The 19,023-nt window shown below is 48.0% G+C and overlaps 2 protein-coding genes across 2 annotated transcripts in view; both read left to right on the forward strand.

Moving 5' to 3' along the window:
* The window catches only part of LTBP3 (latent transforming growth factor beta binding protein 3), a 50,255-nt gene extending 49,656 nt beyond the window's left edge, over nt 1-599 (forward strand). The window contains exon 27 of the mRNA XM_070951609.1: nt 13-599. Within this exon, the coding sequence (XP_070807710.1) occupies nt 13-158 (146 nt within the window). The 3' untranslated portion in view covers nt 159-599. The remainder of the gene's footprint in view (nt 1-12) is intronic.
* A 6,206-nt stretch (nt 600-6,805) lies between these two features.
* On the forward strand, nt 6,806-17,235 carry MEN1 (menin 1). The gene is made up of 9 exons (XM_070950391.1): nt 6,806-7,241; nt 9,727-9,935; nt 10,716-10,844; nt 11,706-11,746; nt 12,472-12,559; nt 13,674-13,810; nt 14,072-14,210; nt 14,925-15,095; nt 16,037-17,235. The coding sequence occupies exons 1-9, from the start codon at nt 6,806-6,808 to the stop codon at nt 16,466-16,468; spliced, it is 1,782 nt and encodes a 593-aa protein (XP_070806492.1). The 3' UTR covers nt 16,469-17,235.
* Nucleotides 17,236-19,023: the final 1,788 nt, after the last annotated feature.

Consider the following 19,023-nt stretch of genomic DNA (forward strand, 5'->3'; position numbering starts at 1 on the left):
CTTCCTTTATAGATATCGACGAGTGCCAGGAGCTAAATCAACGAGGACGGCTCTGTAAAACCGAACGTTGTGTGAATACCAGCGGCTCCTACTTCTGCACCTGTAAATCCGGCTACTCGCGGTCCTGGCCGCGCGGAATCTGCATTCCTCAACGATAGCGTGTCGTACCGATCACTGCATGGAAAGGGGGGGGACGTGGCCATCCACGAATGGCACACACACACACACATCCCCACCCCCGGCCGCGGTGAGCTTCTCCTCGCGGTCCACCATCGGAAACTGGATCCTGGTTTGAAAGAGACTTTGTCTAAATTCACCAAGACGGTTCTCACTTTATTATATGGACCTTTTAAAAAAAAAAAAGTTGTACCAGCTACTAAGAGGGGCATTGATTTTGCTGTAGAATTTTATACCTATTCGCGTTTTCTGTTCTTTTTTAACCCGCTGGATTCTTAGGGTTTTGTTTTGTTTTTTTTTAAAAAAGAAAAACGGTTTGCACTTGTTTCTATAGGATTCAGAAATAATAATAAAAGAATTTTTCCTTTTGTACATAGTAAGACATTGGTGGAAGGAGAAATAAAAGACGGGAATTTCAAAATTAATCTGCTCATTAAAAATGAAAAAATGGGAAATTGCCGTACAGATTGACGGTGTCTGATTTGCCCTCGGCAGCGGGATAAAGGAAAGTTTTGATTACAACATGGGGCGTTTTAACATATTCAGGCAAAAAGCATGTTTACCCCAAATATATATATATATTTAACCATCACCCCACCTCTCTGTGATTCTACGGGGTGCTGATATTTTTTAGAGTGATGGTCCTTTGTGGACAACTTAACTTGTGGGTTCCTATCACGCATTCTAATGATTTGCTCGGTTCATCCAATTTTATGAATTTGTATAAAATACTACACCTAGAATCGTGAGTGGCGCGGTGGTCTAGAGGTGGAGCTCTGGCCTCACAGTCAGGAGGGCTGTGAGTTCGATCCTAGGTAGAGGCAGATATTTCTCTCTCTGGGCACACTGGGAATATATCTGCTGGGGGGAAAAAAAACTCCGCATTGGTGACAGGAAGGGCATCTGGCCAGTAAACAAAACTCAGCATTGGTAACAGGAAAGGCATCCGGCCAGTAAACACTCAGCTCCATTCAGTTGCCCAGACTCCGCCCCGCAAAGGATTATGTTAAAAGAGGATGATGACTACAACTAGAATCATGGCCCGACATCACTCAGTACGTCACATAAATACAACTTTTATATAGTCAAAACCAGTGATGGGTTTCAAATTTTTTTAGTACTGATTCTGTGGGTGTGGCTTGGACGTGGCGTGGCATGGCTTCGTGGGTGTGGCAGGGGAAGGACACTGTAAAATCTCCATTCCCACCCCACTCCAGGGGAGGCAGAGAATAGATGCCGCCGGGGCCAATCTGCATCCCGAGTCCCAGCTGATCAGGAGGAAATGGGGATTTTGCAGTTTCCTTCCCTTGGAGTTGGATGGGAATGGGGATTTCACAGTGTCCTTCCCCTGCCACGCCCACCAAGCCACACCCATACTGAGTGATGTAGGGCCATGATTCTAGTTGTAGTCATCACCCTCTTTTAACGCAATCCTTTGCGGGGTGGAGTCTGGGCAACTGAATGGAGCTTTCCTGTTGCCAATGCGGAGTGGTATTTCCCGGTTCTCTGAACTACTCAAAATTTCTGCTACCGGTTCTCCAGAACCTGCTGAAACCCACCTCTGGTCAAAACTATTTCTTCTACACACAAAGAAAAGCACTTAAAACCACAACTCGGCTCCAAATTTTCATTATTATTATTATTATTATTATTATTATTATTATTATTATTATTATTTATTAGATTTCTATACCGCCCTACTCCCGAAGGACTCAGGGCGGTGCACAGCCAAACAATAAAAACACATACAATACAAAATTTAAAAATAGAATAAAATCAAATTAAATAATTTTGGCCCCGACAAATTTAAAACCCCAAACTTTTAAAACCAATTTAAAATTGAATATATAAAATACTAAAAGATATTTAAAATTTTAAAAATCTTTTATAAAAGAGGGGGAAAATTAGGCCAGGCCGGCCTGGTGAAATAGTAAGGTCTTTAAGGCGTGGCAGAAGGTGCGCAGATCCGGGATCCTCCGTATCTCTGGGGGGAGCTCGTTCCAGATAGTAGGTGCCCCCACAGAGAAGGCTCTCCCCCTGGGGGCCGCCAGTCGGCATTGTTTGGCTGACGGCACCCGGAGGAGCCCCTCTCTATGGGAGCGTACCGGCCGGTGGGAGGCTATTGGTGGTAGTAGGCGGTCCTGCAAGTACCCGGGTCCTAAGCCATGGAGCGCTTTAAAGGTGGTAACCAGAACCTTGAAGCGCACCCGGAAGACCACCGGGAGCCAGTGCAGCTCGCGCAGGAGGGGTGTTACATGGGAACGCCATGTCGCTCCCATTACCACCCGCGCGGCCGCACTCTGCGCTAGTTGGAGCCTCCGGGTGCTCCTCAAGGGGAGCCCCATGTAGAGAACATTGCAATAGTCCAGGCGGGAGGTGACAAGGGCATGAGTGACCGTGCGTAACGAGTCCCGATCCAGAAAGGGACGCAACTGGCGAATCAGGCAAACCTGATGAAAAATCCTCCCGGTCACGGCCGTCAAGTGCTCTTCTAAAGACAGCCGTGAATCCAGGAGGACGCCCAAGTTGCGAGCCCTCTTCGTGGGGGCCAATGATTCGCCCCCAATAGTCAGTGATGGCACCAACTGACTATATCGGGACGTCGGAAACCACAGCCACTCGGTCTTGGATGGGTTGAGCCTGAGCCTGTTCCTCCCCATCCAGATCCGTACGGCCTCCAGGCACCGGGACATCACTTCAAGGGCATCGTTGGGGTGATGCAGGGTGGAGATGTACAGCTGAGTGTCGTCAGCGTACTGATGGTACTCCACCCCGAAACCACGGATGATCTCGCCCAGCGGCTTCACATAAATGTTGAACAGGAGAGGCGAGAGGACCGACCCTTGCGGCACCCCACATATAAGGGGCCTCGGGGTCGACCTCTGTCCCCCTGTCAACACAGGCTGCGACCGGTCAGAGAGAAAGGAGGAGAACCACCGTAGTACGGTGCCTCCCACCCCCAACCCTTCCAACTGGTGCAGCATGATACCATGGTCGATGGTATCAAAAGCCGCTGAGAGATCTAACAGGACCAGGACAGAGGAGCAACCCTGTCCCGAGCCCTCCAGAGATCATCAACCAACGCGACCAATGCCGTTTCCGTGCTGTACCCGCGCCTGAAGCCCGACTGGAACGGATCCAGATACGTCGTTTCATCCAGGTGCTGGGGGAGCTGTTGCGCGACCACACTCTCAACAACCTTCGCAACAAAGCGAAGGTTGGAGACCAGACGATAATTTACCAACATTGCCGGGTCCAGGGAAGGCTTCTTGAGGAGAGGCCTCACCACCGCCTCTTTCAAGCCGGCGGGAAAGTCACCCTCACCCAGCGAAGCGTTTATAATCCCCTGGAGCCAGCCTCGTGTCACTTCCCGGGAAGCCAGTACTAACCAGGAAGGACACGGGTCCAATAAACAAGTGGTCGCGTTTAGTCTACCCAGAATCCTGTCCACGTCCTCAGGGGTCACAGGATCAAACTCATCCCAGATAACATTCTCAAGACCTGCCCCTGTCTCTCCCCCTGAGACTACCCAGTCGGAGTCCAAATCTTCCTGAATCTGAGTGATTTTGTCATATATATACTGAACAAAATCCTCGGCTCTACCCTCCAAGGGTGGAAGTGCTAGGTGAAGCCCGTTGTAAAGGGAGTTTTGCTCCATTTTACAAACTTTGTATTAAAAACTTTGTTTTTAAGCAAGCCACTACAGTTGTTAAAGCACTACATTCCACAGCACGTCCCGCTTGACATCATCATGGGTCCCACATAAATCAGAGAGATGAATTATTAGAAGTACAAGCATGCAAGGGATATGATCGTTAGAAGGCGGAGCCTGTTAAATCTGGGCTTTTGCTTTAAACTCCTGAGAGGTCAAAAAGTAGAATTTCCTTTTGGGAAGCCTGCAGGAGTTAGCCAACATTTTCCCTCTCCCTCCGATCTCGGTTGCATCTTCCTCTTAAGACCTTGAATTAAATTTGGGATTAGAATTAAGAAGAGGAAAATGTATGCTTCTGGGGGGAAAAAAATCTGCATTTATTTTAAAAAGCATTGCACTAAACGTAGAAGTGAAAAAGGCACAGTGCAGAGAATAGTTCCTCCAATTGAGCCACTCTTGGGAAACTGAGCTTCAGGTTTCTATTCCTGTTGACTACAAGTCCCAGAGTGCATAGGGTGATTTAAAAAAAAAAAAAAGTACTAGTCCCAAGATTCAGTGGGAGTTCCTGACTGTAGCCTCTGATGCGAACCTAGAGATAAAAATTAGAGAGGGGCTCTAATCACTGGAGATAACACTTCCGGGCTCATTTTTTTAAAAAAATCCCTAGGAATTAAAACAAGTGCATTTGAATTTTTTGCATTTTTACTTCAAAATCCTGGCAAAGGTTGCTGCCACTGCAGTAAGGTTAGGATTAGCATACGGTTAGCCCAGTAGAGATGTTTGCTTGGATATTTGCAGGCAGACTGGGTGCAAAACTCAAGATTCTCAAGGAGCCTTGGTAGTGCAGTGGTCTAAAGCACCCTGTTATTAAGACCAGCTGCCTGCAATTACTGCAGGTTCGAATCTCGCCAGGCTCAAGGTTGACTCAGCCTTCCATCCTTTCTAAGGTAGGTAAATTGAGGACTCAGTTGTGGGGGCAATAAGCTGACTTTGTATAAATATACAAAAAGGATGAAGGCTATTGGTTAACGCATTGTAAGCCGCCCTGAGTCTCCGGAGAAGGGCGGCATATAAATCAAATTTAAAAAAAAAAAGATTCAAAAATGAAATAAAATAAGGGAAGTAGTACAAAATTACATGTTGCATTTCCATGCTACTTACAGGTTGCAAAACCCTTAAAGCAGGAGTGTTTTAAAGTGGTTTTTAAGACTAGTGGATTTCAAACATAATCTTAAATATGGTTAGAATTATTCTGTGAAATTATTATTACTATCAGTATATGTGTTATTTTTTTTCTTATTTTTTTTTCTTTGGTAAAATGATATGCCCTGGGCAATACACTGTATTCAAAATATTGATATATAAATAAATAAATCTTGACAAACGCACCAAAAAAAAAAAAAAGACTAGTGGACAGCACAGCTGGCTGGGGAATTCTGGGAGTTGAAGTCTACTAGGCTTCAAAGTAGTCCAGGTTGTACACCACTGCCTTAAAGTTTTTGTGGAAGGGGAATTCCTCTCCCTGACCCCGCCCACCCCATCCCCTTGGAACCCCAGCATGCTTTCAGATGGGTGGACTTCAACTCCCAGAATCCCCCAGCCAGCTACCTGGGGAATTCTGGGAGTTGAAATCCCCTGGGCTTAAAAGCAGGCCACCCTTTCCTTAAATTTTTTTGTGGGAGGGCAATTGCTCTCCCTGACCCCGCCCACCCCATCCTCTTGGAAGCCCATCTCTATTTCCCCCCCCCCCGCACTTCCAAAAGCAATTCTTCCCAGCGTGCCTTGCAAAAGTTGGGACTTCAGCGCCCATGCTCCTTTGCGCGGAGGGGCGGGGCCAGGCCGGTGGCGCAGGCGTGATTGCTTTGCAGCCGCGCGTTTGAATTGCAGAGCAGGGGAGGTGAGTGGCGGGCGAGGGAAGAGTTGTGGGGGGGCGTTGCAAGGGGGCGCGGAGCCCCCTTTCCCCATTTGCAGCAAAGGGGTGGGAAAAGCCCTTCCGCGACCCGGCCGGGCTGGAGAAGGGATTGCAAGGAGGGTTAATTTACCAGCGCCCTCCAGCCGCTTGCAAAGCCGGTGGGGAGGGTCCTTTTGTCCCTAAAGGGAGTGGGGGAAGGGTCCGGATCCCACCCGACCTTTTTCCCAGGAGGGGATTTTGCTTTGCATGGTGGAAGGGACGGTTACTTAGAAACTGTATATATATATATGGGGGTTGAATCAACCTCAGTCGTATGTATGTGATTTTGTTTCGTTATAGTCTTCTTTCTGTTTTTTGTCTCTAATTTATAATAATTTTTTTTAAAAAAAAAAGTTGTGGAAGGGATCTTGGAGGTCATCTAGTCCAACCCCACTCCTGACGCAGGAGAGCTGTACTGGGGATTTGAACCGCCCAACTCCCGACCTTTCTGATCTGACACCTAGTCACTTATAGATTGCAATTCCCAGAATTGGGGATTGCAATTCCCAGAATTCCCGGCCGGAGAACATGCATTACTAATCAATGGACTTTTTGACTCCCAGAATTCCCTGGATGGCAAGCTTTAAGACAGTGTTTCTCAACCTTGGTAGCTTGAAGATGTGTTTGACTCCCAGAATTCCCTGGCCACCATGTTTTTTAAGATTCATAAACTTCAACTTCCAGAATTCCCTGTGGCCAGCATGCTTTAAAGATGTGTGGACTTAGATGCCAGCATTCCTCATCCCCTGGGCCTGGTGGGAAATTGAAGTCCCCCTCTATTAAAAGTCGTCTGGCTGAGGAATTCTGGGAGTTGAAGTCCACCCCTCAAAGCATGCTGGCTGAGGAATTCTGGGAGTTGGAGTCTAACCTCTTAACCTTGTCAAAATTGAGAAACACTGCCTTAGAGCAACACTGAACTTTCAAAGGGAGCCTGTGCTTCCCTGCTGTGGATGATGGGGCCTTCTCTTGCTTGTCGGGCCTTCAGAGCTTCTCTTCTCTTCTTGCCTTGCAGCCCTGCGGTGGCCATGGGGCTGAAAAGTACCCAGAAGGCCTTGTTCCCCTTGCGCTCCGTCTCCGATGTGGTGCGCCTCTTCGAACTGGAACTCCACCGGGAGCAGCCGGATCTGGTACTCCTTTCTCTGGTGTTGGGCTTCGTGGAGCACTTCCTGGCCGTCAACCGAGTTCTTCCCACCAACGTTCCCGGCATCAGCTTTGAGCCGGCTCAGGGTCCCGAAAGCCTCACCTACTTCCCCGTGGCTGACTTGAGCATCGTGGGCGCCCTGCATGCCCGCTTCACCGCCCAGATCCGAGGCGCCGTAGATCTCTCGCTCTACCCCCGGCCGGATGGTTACTCCTCCCGGGAACTGGTCAAGAAAGTCTCGGACGTTATCTGGAACAGCCTGAGCCGTTCTTATTTCAAGGACCGAGCCCACATCCAGTCGCTGTTCAGCTTCATCACAGGTGGGGGCGCTGTACTGGCGTGGGACATGGGTGGGAGATCTTAGGACCGTGATGGTGAACCTATGGCACGCGTGCCACAGGTGGCACGCGGAGCCATATCGGTGGGCACGTGAGCATTGCCCTAATTCAGCTCTGGCATGCACATCTGATTTTTGGGCCTTCTGGGCCCACCGGAAGTCAGCAAACGGACCATTTCCGACCTCCGGAGGGCCTCTGTGGGGGGTGGGGAAGGCCCGTTTTCGCCCTCCCCAAGCTCCCAGAAAGCCTCTGGAGCCCGGGGAGGGCGAGAAACGGGACTTCCAGTCCAACTGGAAGTTGGCAAACGGGCCGTTTCCGGCCTCCAGAGGCTTTCTTGGAGCCTGTGGAGGGCGAAAAATGGGCCTACCAGGCCCACCATGCCATCGTGTGCCAAAAACAGGGGGAGTGCGGGGGATGTGTGTCAGGCGTGCATGTGCAGGGGAGGGGGGCGCATTGAATTATGGGCATGGGCACATGCACACATGATCCCTCCATACTCCCCCCACTTTTGGCACACGATGGCAAAAAGGTTAGCCATCACTGTCTTAGGAGATGCTACCAAGGGGGAACGGACAGGTCATCCTCGACTTATGACTGTAATTGAATTATGGTCATAAGTTATGTCAGTGGGTTAAGCAAACATGACTGTCCCAATTGTTCGACATTTGTTTGTGACGGTCGTTAAGGGAATCATTACGTGTCCGGAATGGGCGCTTTTTGCAAGATGTTGGAAGTAAATGCCGGTTTCTGACAAAAAAAACAAGTTGTAAATTGCTGTCATGGGACCCTGGAACATTGTAAAAACCAGAAAGGTGGGCCGGTTGCTCCATGTCCCAAATGAGATTTTTTGCTGTCAGGGTTCCGACCAGATGCCCTAATTAAATCATGAGCCTCGAGCCAAGCTTCAAAAGAAATCCAGTTATTTATTAAGAGCTTCATGTCTGCACATTCCCAAGTGAAGCCAGCTCTGACCCTACGTAATTTACGCTCCAATTATGACTCTGTTTTCCCCCTCCAGGGTATGTCACTCCCTTCGGCTGCTGTAGGTAACCCTGGGATACAGCCTTGAGAGAGATATGCGTGGAATGTGCATCTGTCTTTGGCTGCTGTGCCATTTTGCCGGTTTCCCATCCCCCCCGGGCCTATGGCAACTCGAGAGCAGGCCAGGGATGCTTTGCGAGTTGACATTCAATCACGTGACCACATTGAGACTTTGAATCCAGGTGGTAAATACCATTTTGGGGTTCCATTGTTAAAGATGCTGAGCTTGTCAGCTGAAGAGCTGACAGTCCAGGGTTCGAGACCTAAGTGCTGTGCGATGGGGTGAGCTCCCCGTTCCTTGCTCCAGCTTCTGTTCACCTATCAGTTTGAAACCAGGGACATGCGAGTAAATAAATAGGTACCACTTCGATGGGAAAGTAACAGCCTTCTGTGCACCTCGGTGTATAGTCATGCTGGCCACATGACCACAGAAGGGACTTCGGACAATGCTGGCTCCCTCAGCTAAGAAATGGAGGTCAGCACCGCACCCTAGAGTCGGACACAAGTGGATAGGTAGTGCTCGACCGCAATGGTGCCTGAAATTTATGTTGCTAAGCGAGACATTTGTTAAGTGGGTTTGCTCATTTTACGATCTTTCTGGCCATAGTTGCTAAGTGAATCATGACAGTTGTTAACGAAGTAACACAGTTGTTCAGTGAATCTGGCTTCCCGCTGGACTTTGCTTGCCAGAAGCTGCTCACGGACCATCATAAATATGAATCCGTGTCAACCGTCATAAATATGGATCGGTTGCCAAGCATCCAAATTTCAGTCGTGATCATGAGGATGTTGTAAGTGCGAAAAATGGCCAGAAGTCTGTTTTTTTCAGTGCCGTTGTAAGCTTGAATGGTCACTAAACAAACTGTTGTAAGTTGAGGACTGCCTTTTTTGTAACTTCAAATGGTTGCTAATTGGCTAGTTGTAAGTCAAGGACCACCAGTGTTCCTATCCATCATATTTTGCAATTTTTTACATGTTTATAAGCCACCTATGGAGTATAAATTGAAGAATAAAAGGTAAAGGTTCCCCTCGCAGATATGTGCTAGTCGTTCCCGACTCTAGGGGGCGGTGCTCATCTCCGTTTCAAAGCTGAAGAGCCAGTGCTGCCCGAAGACGTCTCTGTGGTCATGTGGCCGGCATGACTCAACGCCAAAGGCGCACGGAACGCTGTTCCCTTCCCACCAAAGGTGGTCCCTATTTTTCTACTTGCATTTTTTTACGTGCTTTCAAACTGCTAGGTTGGCAGACGCTGGGACAAGTCACCGGAGCTTCACCCCATTACGCAGCACGAAGGATTCGAACCACTGAAGTGCCGACCTTTTGATCAACAAGCTCAGCGTCTTAGCCCCTGAGCTACTGCATCCTGTTGAAGAATAGGTTTACTCAAATGTATTTCTAAAGTTGGTTTAATTTTTGTCTGGCTCAGGTACCAAGTTGGACAGTTCTGGGGTGGCCTTTGCGGTGGTCGGCGCATGTCAGGCCCTGGGGCTCTACGATGTGCACCTGGCACTCTCGGAAGACCACGCGTGGGTCGTGTTTGGGAAAGACGGGGAGCAGACGGCCGAGGTCACATGGCACGGGAAAGGCAACGAGGACCGGCGTGGGCAGACGGTCAACTCGGGCGTGGCCGAGCGGGTAACGAAAAACGGCTTCTCTTCTTTGTTTTAATCCTCCTTTGCATTTCTCGCGGAAAAATCCATGCCAGAATTTATTTCTTTCTTTCTTTCTTTCTTTCTTTCTTTCTTTCTTTCTTTCTTTCTTTCTTTCTTTCTTTCTTTCTTTCTTTCTTTCTTTCTCTCTCTCTCTCTCTCTCTCTCTCTCTCTCTCTCTCTCTCTCTCTTTCTTTCTTTCTTTCTTTCTTTGTTCAATTTATATGCCGCCCTTCTCCGAGAATCTTATTAGATTCTCAAGAATTGCTGTGGTTATTTGAAGGCATTTTAGAGACTGTTTGGCTGCTTTTGTTTGTTTGTTTGCTTATTTTTATCCCACCTTTATTATTTTATAAATTGCTCAAGGCAGCAAGCATACCTAATAGTCACGCCTCCTCCTAATTTATCCAAAACAACAACCCTGTGAGGTATGTTAGGCTGAAAGGGAGTGATTGGCTCAGAGTCACCCAGCTAGTCCTTAAGGCGGGATTAGAACTCACCATCGCCTAGTTACTGGCCCAAAATCACCCAGCCAGCTTTCATGTCTGAGACGGGACTAGAACTCACCATCTCCTGGTGATTGGCCTAAAATCACCCGGCCAGCTTTCAGGCCTAAGGCAGGAATGGAACTCACTGTCTCCTGGATTCTAGTGTGATACCTTCACCACCAGAAAAGGATGGGAATCTGTCTTGAATGCGTCAGTCATTATTCTGCAAGTCAACCAAGCCCTGAATTCCTCCTTCAGACCTTCTCCTCTCTTTGCAGAGCTGGCTCTACCTGAAGGGCTCCTACCTGCGTTGCACTCGGCAAATGGAAGTTGCTTTCATGGTCTGTGCCATCAACCCCTCCATTGACCTGCACTCCGACAGCCTGGAGTTGTTGCAGCTCCAGCAGGTGAGCAAAACACAGGTCTAAGCTTGAGGCTTGATCAGGGCCAGAGAAGGTCCTCCAGTCCACCCCTTGTGACGTGGCCTTCATCTCTTCTAAGCCATCCTCGTCTTCAGGGGAGGGTTAGTAGTGTATGGCAGTGTTTGATAACTGTGGCAACCTTAAGATGAAGGTTGCCACAGGTGAAGTTCATTCACCTTCCAGAATTCCCCAGCCAGCATATTTTAAGATGGGTAGACTTCAACTCCCAGAATTCTCTAGCCAGCCTGCTTTGAAATGGGAAGACGTCAACTCCCAGAATCCCCCAGCCAGCATATTTTAAGATGGGTGGACTTCAACTCCCAGAATCCCCCAGCCAGCATGCTTGAAGATGGGTGGACTTCAACTCCCAGAGTTCCCCAGCCAGCCTGCTTTAAGATGGGTGGACTTCAATTCCCAGAATTCTCTAGCCAGCATGCTTTAAGATGGGTGGACTTCAACTCCCAGAGATCACGTGACTTGGGGCATTGCAACCATTGTAAATGCCTGAATTTTGGTCACCTTTGACCATTAGAGATGCTACAACAGTTATCAATGCAAAGTATGATTGTTAAGTCACTTTTTTCAGTGACATTGTACGGTTCTAAGTTTACGTCTGTTTGTAAAGGTAACTGGGAAGTGTACAATTGTGTTTGCAAGAGTCTATTAATGTAAAAGTAGAAGTTTTTGTTTTAAAGAAATAACTTCTACCGCTTAAAAGTAGAATTCATCAATCTTCTACTTCTTAAAAGAAGAATTCATTGACCTGAGTGTGCTTCCTGTCTGGACTACCTTACAAGACTGATGGCAGTTGCTTTCCCTTACCCCTTCATCTCTTGTCTCTTGCAGAAGCTACTATGGGTCCTCTACGACATGCACCATTTGGAGAGGTAAGTAGTTCCCACTTCCTTTAGGGGCCTGCCCTAATTTTTGGCCTTGGCGAGCCACCAAGCAGGAGGTTGGACTAGAAGACCTCCAAAGGTCCCTTCCCACTTCGTTATTGTGTTAACTAGCGCGAGTCCCAATAGAAGAGAATATTTATTGGGGTTGGGCCGTGGGGGTCCTTGATGGTCTGTGAGCTGGGTGGTTTTCTTGCAGACGTCTCATGACCCAACTAGGTAACATCATCAGTGTTCAAAGGGAATAGAGTCGAGGGGAGAGGGAGGGGGCGGGAAGAGGAGAAGAAGCAGGGAGGAGGAGGAGGAGGAGAGAAAGAAAGAAGAGAAGGAGGAGGGTCCTTGGTGCTCTCTGAGCTTGGTTGTTTTCTTGCCGACGTTTCATAATTCAACTAGGGTCCATCATCCTCAGTGCTAGAAGGGAAGCAAACACTCCCTTGCAGCACTGATGAGATTAGCTGGTTGGGTCATGAAACGTCTGGAAGGAAAAATCCAAGCTCAGAGGAGCACCAAAAACCCTATAGCTTGAATTCTGATAGACCATGTCGTTGGGGTACCTTCACCTCGGCTGATTGAAGCGGGATAACCGATTCCTTCTCTCTTTATCTCCCTGCTGGTCGACTTGAGATCTGCTTGCCTTAAGGGTGCCATCTTTAAAACCCAGAAGACCAGGGCTTTGAGATTCGGATGTCCTGTAGAGATTCTCCTTCTTGTTGTAGGTATCCTATGGCTTTGGGGAATCTGGCTGATCTCGAAGAACTCGAACCCACCCCGGGCCGTCCTGACCCTCTCTTCATCTACCACCAGGTATTTTCCTGCCCTTTAAGCAGGGGAGGATTGCTGGGGGTTCGGGAGAACCTGTAGCTAAGAGTCTGTGCAGTTCTGAGAACCCCCCAAATCCTACTCCTGGCTGGCGCTGCCCACCCCTCCCCTCCCAGGAGTCCCCACGCGGCCCGTTTTGGATGCAGGTAACTGCAGGGCGCGCGCAGAGGCTCGAGGAGGGCAAAAAACGGGCCTACAGGAAGTTTGGGAAGGCTGGAAATGGGCCGTTTCTGGCCTCCAGAGGGCCTCCGGAGCCTGGGGAGGCCGTTTTCGCCCTCCTGGAGGCTCAAAGAAAACCTCCGGAGCCTGGGGAGGGCAAAAACGCCCCGCCTGCTGCTGTGGTGCAGGAGGCTGACTAGGCCACGCCCACCATGGCCACGCCCACCCAGCAACCGAGCAGAGAACCCCTTGCTTAAATTTTTGAAGCCCACCCCTGCCTTTAAGGATATGGGTGGGTGGGTGGGAGGAAAAAAGGCCTACCTCACGGTGATATTAAAAACCAAGCTTTATTTGTGTGTCTTCTCATAATAAACAAATTTGTCACATAATAAACGCATAATAAGTTCTCGTAATAAACAAATTTGTCTCAACTTTGAGGGAAGTTATCCTGCGATTTATCCTATGCCTTTTCTCTAGGGCAGTGATGGCTAACCTTTTTGTCCTCGTGTGCCGAAAACGCGTGCCCATACCCACAATGCAGTGCGTGTACGACACCCCCTGCGCATGCGTGCGACCCCCTCATGCTCCCACTGCCCTTGTGTGTATGACCCCCCCGTGCTCCCCCCCGGCCATGCGCGTGACACCTCCACCACCACCCCGCGCCCCGTTTTGGGCCTAGCAAGCCTCCCTGCATGAAGCACCCACAGCTTCTGGTGGCAGGCTGTTCCATTGGTTAATAGTTTTCACAGTTAGGAAGTTTCTCCTTAATTCCAGGTTGCTTCTCGCTTTGATTAGTTTCCATCTGTTGTTTCTTATCTTGTCTTCTGGGGCTTTGGGAAATTCCAAGATCAGGAAATTCCTACAGGGAGGTCAAAGGACACCATGCAGATATCTGGATTTTAACCCTCCCTTTGTAACTCCCCCTCTTGTCTCCTACCAGGGGATCAACTCAGCCAAGCAATATTACAACAACGAGCACATTTACCCGTACATCTACCTGGCCAGCTATCACTGCCGTAACAAAAATGTCAAGGAAGCCCTGGAGGCGTGGGCTGACTCGGCTACCGTCATTCAAGAGTAGGTCACTTTTAATGTCCTCTTTTGAGCCACCGCATCCCACTTTATCTGCTGATAATCAGCCTTATTTATGTGTCCCTCTTTCCGGTTTCTGCACTTGCCCTTTTTGTCTTTCAGTTTGTCAGAGAGACCTGTGTGCAGCCATCATGGTTTCTTCTGGAATTTCTTGCTTTTTCTTTTTTCAGTGGTATTGCACTTGACTGGGCTTTTATGATTGCATTTTTTTTCTTTGTGTGTTTTTCTCTGTCTCTCGGTCTGAAGTTACAACTACTGCCGAGAGGATGAAGAGATTTATAAGGAATTCTTTGACGTGGCCAATGACGTCGTTCCCAATTTGCTCAAGGAAGTGGCCAGCCTTGCGGATTCTACAGAAGAGAAGGGAGCTGGGGAAAGAGGAGAGGTCAGTGACGAAAAGACAATAATACTAAATAATCAACAATTGCTATATGGCCAATTACAGTAGTCCTTGACTTACGACCACAATGGAACCCACATTTCCATTACTAAGCAAGACAGTGGTTAAGTGAATCCCCCCCCCATTTTACGACCTTTGTTAAGTGAATCACTGCAGTCATTAAATGAGTAATGCGGTTGTAAAGTGAACCAGGCGTCCCCATTGACTCTGCTTGTCAGAAGATTGCACGAGCACGGGACATTGCAACCATCATAAATATGAATCAGTTGCTAAGCGTCTCAATTTTGATTGCATGGCCGTGGTAATGCTGACACGGTCGTAAAGGAGAACGATCATAAGTTACTTTTTTCAGTGTCGTTGTAACTTCGAACGGTCTCTAAAGGAGCTGTTGTTAGTCGAGAGTTACCGTGTTTCCCCGAAAATAAACCCTCCCCTGAAAATAAGACTCCTCTGAAAATAAGACCGCCCTGAAAATATTTAAGCGTATATGCAGCTGGTCCCCGCCATTTCCTCTGGTTTGGGTTAGGGAGAAAGAGCTGGAAATCAGGTAAGACGGCAAGAGGAGCCCCGTCTTGCTCCACGCGCCCCAAAATAATAAGACCTCCCCGAAAATAAGGCCAAGCGCTTATTTTGAGGTTCAAACAGATATAAGACAGGGTCCTGTACTCCCATCGCTGAAAAATTTGCCTTCCCCTTCAGGCTTCACCATCTCAAACGGGAGGCTCGGCATTGCAGGACCCCGAGTGCTTCGTCCACCTTCTGCGCTTCTACGACGGCATCTGCAAGTGGGAAGAGGGCAGCCCCACACCCGTCCTTCACGTGGGCTGGGCCACCTTCCTGGTCCAGTCTCTCAGCCGCTTCGATGGGACGGTGAGATGTCGGTCCTTGGCACAGAAGAGGGCTGGGGATGCGGGTTTGGCCGAGGTGGACGTTTTTAACAGCTTGGGGAAATGTGGTTTAGTACAACGTCATTTTAAGAAATGCCAAGAGGGCTTTGCGGCCTTCTCAGAGGGGGTCACTGGGATTGGAGCTGATGTATTCTGCCAGGGCGGGATGGCTGCATACAACAGCAGAGGAAGACTGTAGAGTGTTTCCAATGTTGGTAACTTGTAAGATGTCTGAGCTACAACTTCCCAAATTCCCCAGCCAGTATGTAGTAAAATGTCTGAACTTCAACTCCCAGAATTCCCTAGCCAGCATGCTGTAAGATGTCTGAACCAAAATTCCCCAGCCAGCATGCTTTAAGATGTCTGAATTTCAACTCCCAGAATTCCCCAGCCAGCATGCTTTAAGGTGTCTGAACTACAACTCCCAGAATTCCCTAGCCAGTATGTTGTAAGGTATCTGAACTACAACTCCCAGAATTCCCCAGCCAGCATGCTTTAAGATATCCGAACTACAACTCCCAGAATTCCCTAGCCAGTATGTTGTAAAATGTCTAAACTACAACTCCCAGAATTCCACAAGCAGCATGCTGACTGGAATTCTGGGAGTGCGAGACCACCCCTCTTAAACCATGCTGGCTGAGGAATTCTGGGAGTTGAAGTCCACCTGTTTGAAAGCATGCTGGCTTGGGAATTCTAGGAGTTGTAGTCCACCCATCTTAAAGCATGCTGGCTGGGGAATTCTGGGAATTGTAGTCCTCCCATCTTAAAGCATGCTGGCTGGGGAATTCTGGGAGTTGAAGCCCACCCCTCTTAAACCATGCTGGCTGGGGAATTCTGGGAGTTGAAGTCCTCCCATCTTAAAAGTGCCAAGTTTCAGAAACGTAGTTCCCCAGACCGTCACAAGAAGCTTCCTTGCTTTTCCAGGTGCGGCAAAAGGTGACGCTGGTGAGCCGGGACCTGGATGCGAACGACGACGACGACCAAGGCAGTGAGGATCCCCGGGAAGGCCGGCGGCGGGGTCCTCGCCGAGAATCCAAGCCGGAAGAGCCTCCTCTGGCCAAGAAGGCCACAGAACGTCGACGTCCGAGCACCACCCAGCGATCCGAGAGGCCGCTTCCGGAGAAGGAAGAGGGTCTCAGCAGCAGCTCGAGCCCCCGCCCCGAAGGCCTCGTCCTCACCTTCCAGAGCGAGAAAATGAAAGGCATGAAGGAACTCCTGGTAGCGGCCAAGATCAACTCCAGCGCCATCAAACTGCAGCTCACGGCCCAGTCGCAGGTCCAGCTGAAAAAGCAGAAGGTTTCCGCTCCTCGGACATACGCCCTGTCCTTCCTCAAGCGACCACGGAAGTCCCTCTGATCCCCGAGCGAAGCCGGACGAGAAAAACTTTCCGATTTCTTGGCAAAAGTTTGCTCGAGTTCTCTCTTCCTCCAGTTTTCCTCTGGCCAACATTTTGAGAAGACCTGATGATCATCTTCAGCTCTTGGCTGGTTGGGTCACATACCTTGCTCGGAAATTCTGCTTTTAAAGGTGGATTTTGGCTCCTGTCAGGAAGAGCTTAATTTGGACGGATCCAGAGATAAAACACAACAGCCTGGAGGTTGGGTAGTGTTAGGGACAATAAAACACCCCGGAGACTTGAAATGAGATTGAACTGTGCAAAAGGACTTGTTGAACATTATTTTTTTAACCTCTCTCTCTCTCTCTTAGTCTCCTGTTCGCAAACGGGACGTGGGATAATTCCGTGTTTCTCATGACCAGGCGGGGATAAATCTTTTTTTTAACTGAACAACTGATGATCCTAACACGGCTGAATATCAAAAGATTTGTTATTTAAAAACAAACGTGTGTGGTATTAATGTCATAACACACCAGGCGAGTGGTTTGTTGAAGGGATAAAAGCAAGAACAAGACGGAACTAATAGGGATGCACAAACAAATCGTCCCGAGTGACGGCTAACAATTAAAAAAATTTTTTTTAAAAAAAATCCAGGTGTGATCATCCCATGAAGATTATCTTTTATGATAAAAGAAATATTTCCACAAGATCTGAGCCGGAGGTTTGGTTCTGCACTTGTATTAGGAGTTTGAAGAATTTTTCGTAGACGTTTGCGGAGACAGAATTAATAAATTTTAAGGTTCTCTTTTGTTATAGAAAGGAAAATGCCTCTTGTTCTCCTTGAACTTTTGAATCTGCAATGGCTTTTACAATAAAAGTCAGCAGAAAAGCAAAGGTTTTTACCTCAGAAAGAGGGAGAGGAATGCTTCTAATCTAAAGTACAGGTAGGCTTCTATGTACAATCATTCGTTTAATGACTTTTCAAAGTTACAATGGCCCTGAAAAAAGTAGCTTATGACCGGTTTTTTTTTTTTTTTTACACAATGGTTACAGCCTGTCTATATCGTGATCAAAATTCAGAAGCTTGGCAACTGGCTCAGATTTACGACGGCTGCAGTGTCCCTGGGTCACTTGATCCCCTTTTATGACCTCAAAAAAATAAAGCAAAGATCCACCGGGAAGCCAGATTCACTTAACAACCGGGTTACTAATTTAACAACTGCAGTGATTCACTTAAACAAGTGTGGCAAGAAAAGGTCGTAAAACAGGGCAAACGTCCCTCAACAACCGGTCTTGCTTATGTTAGCGATGGAAATTTTGGGCTCAGTCGTGGTCATAACTCGAGGACCGCTTGGGAGGTACGAATTTGCTGCTTTTGCAGTTTGTCAGCAATGAAGCAGTTCCAAAATCCCAGGGAATTCTGTTCCTGCCCCAAGCAGCGTTTCATCTCCCTATCTCTTGAGTACAGATTTTTTTTTTTATTGCTGTCTGAGAAAATTACTGTATTTTCCGGTGTATTAGACGACTTTTTAACACATGAAAATCTTCTCAAAAGTTGGGGGTCGTCTTATACGCCGGGTGTCGTTCTCCTGTAACCAGGCAGACCAACCCGAAAGGCTCTGACGAACCTTAAATGGCTCTGGCAATCCAAGCTCTGACGATCCCAGTTGAGTTGCCTGCTAATCAGGCAACTCAGCTGGGATCGCCAGAGCCATGTAAAAGGAAAAAAGTTTTCCCCCTCCAGCTTGCTTACCTTAGCTGCTAGTCGCAACGCTTGCCTTGCTTCGCTTGCCTGAATCCATTCCATCAGCAAGCAACTCCCTGCCTGCAATCAAGCAAGGCAAGGAGTTGTGGACTTCAACTCCCAGAATTCCTCAGCCAGCAAAGCAAAGCTGGCTGAGGAATTCTGGGAGTTGAAGTCTACAAGTCTTAAAGTTGCCAAGGTTGGAGACCCCTGTTCTATTGGGTAAGTTTTTTTTCCCTTTGGGAGCTTTAAAAAAAATAGTTAATTGGGTTTTTTTTTAGTTGTTCTTTTTTAGACCTAGCCATTTAAAGTTTAGGAAGTTTTAAATTTAGCTTTCATATAAAAATTAAAATAAAATAAAATAATATTTGTGCAGCTTTCTGAGATTTAGTGTGTTTCTGGAGTGTTTCACTCTAACTACACAAACACACAAAATCTCACAAAGCTGTATGTGGAATTTTGTGTGTGTAAAGTGTGAAAGTTGTTTTTTGGGGGGCTTTTTGTGGCTGTGTGAGGTTCCTGCTTGTTGCAGGGGCCATTTTGGATCTAGCACAGCTGCTTTTACATTGTGGGTGAGCCTGTTGTGTTGTGTGGTGTGTGTGTAAAGTGTGAAAGTTGTTTTTTTGGGCTTTTTGTGGCTCTGTGAGGTTCCTGCTTGTTGCAAGGGCCATTTTGGGTCTAGCGCAGCTGCTTTTACATTGTGGGTGAGCCAATTGTGTTGTGTTGTGTGTGTGTAAAGTGTGAAAGTTGTTTTTTTGGGGCTTTTTGTGACTCTGAGGTTCCTGCTTGTTGCAGGGGCCATTTTGGGTCTAGCACAGCTGCTTTTACATT

This window comes from Pituophis catenifer, unplaced genomic scaffold (assembly GCF_029215685.1).
Source record: "Pituophis catenifer annectens isolate HBS135680 unplaced genomic scaffold, rPitCat1.0.hap2 SCAF_10, whole genome shotgun sequence".
Taxonomy (NCBI): Eukaryota; Metazoa; Chordata; class Lepidosauria; order Squamata; family Colubridae; genus Pituophis; species Pituophis catenifer.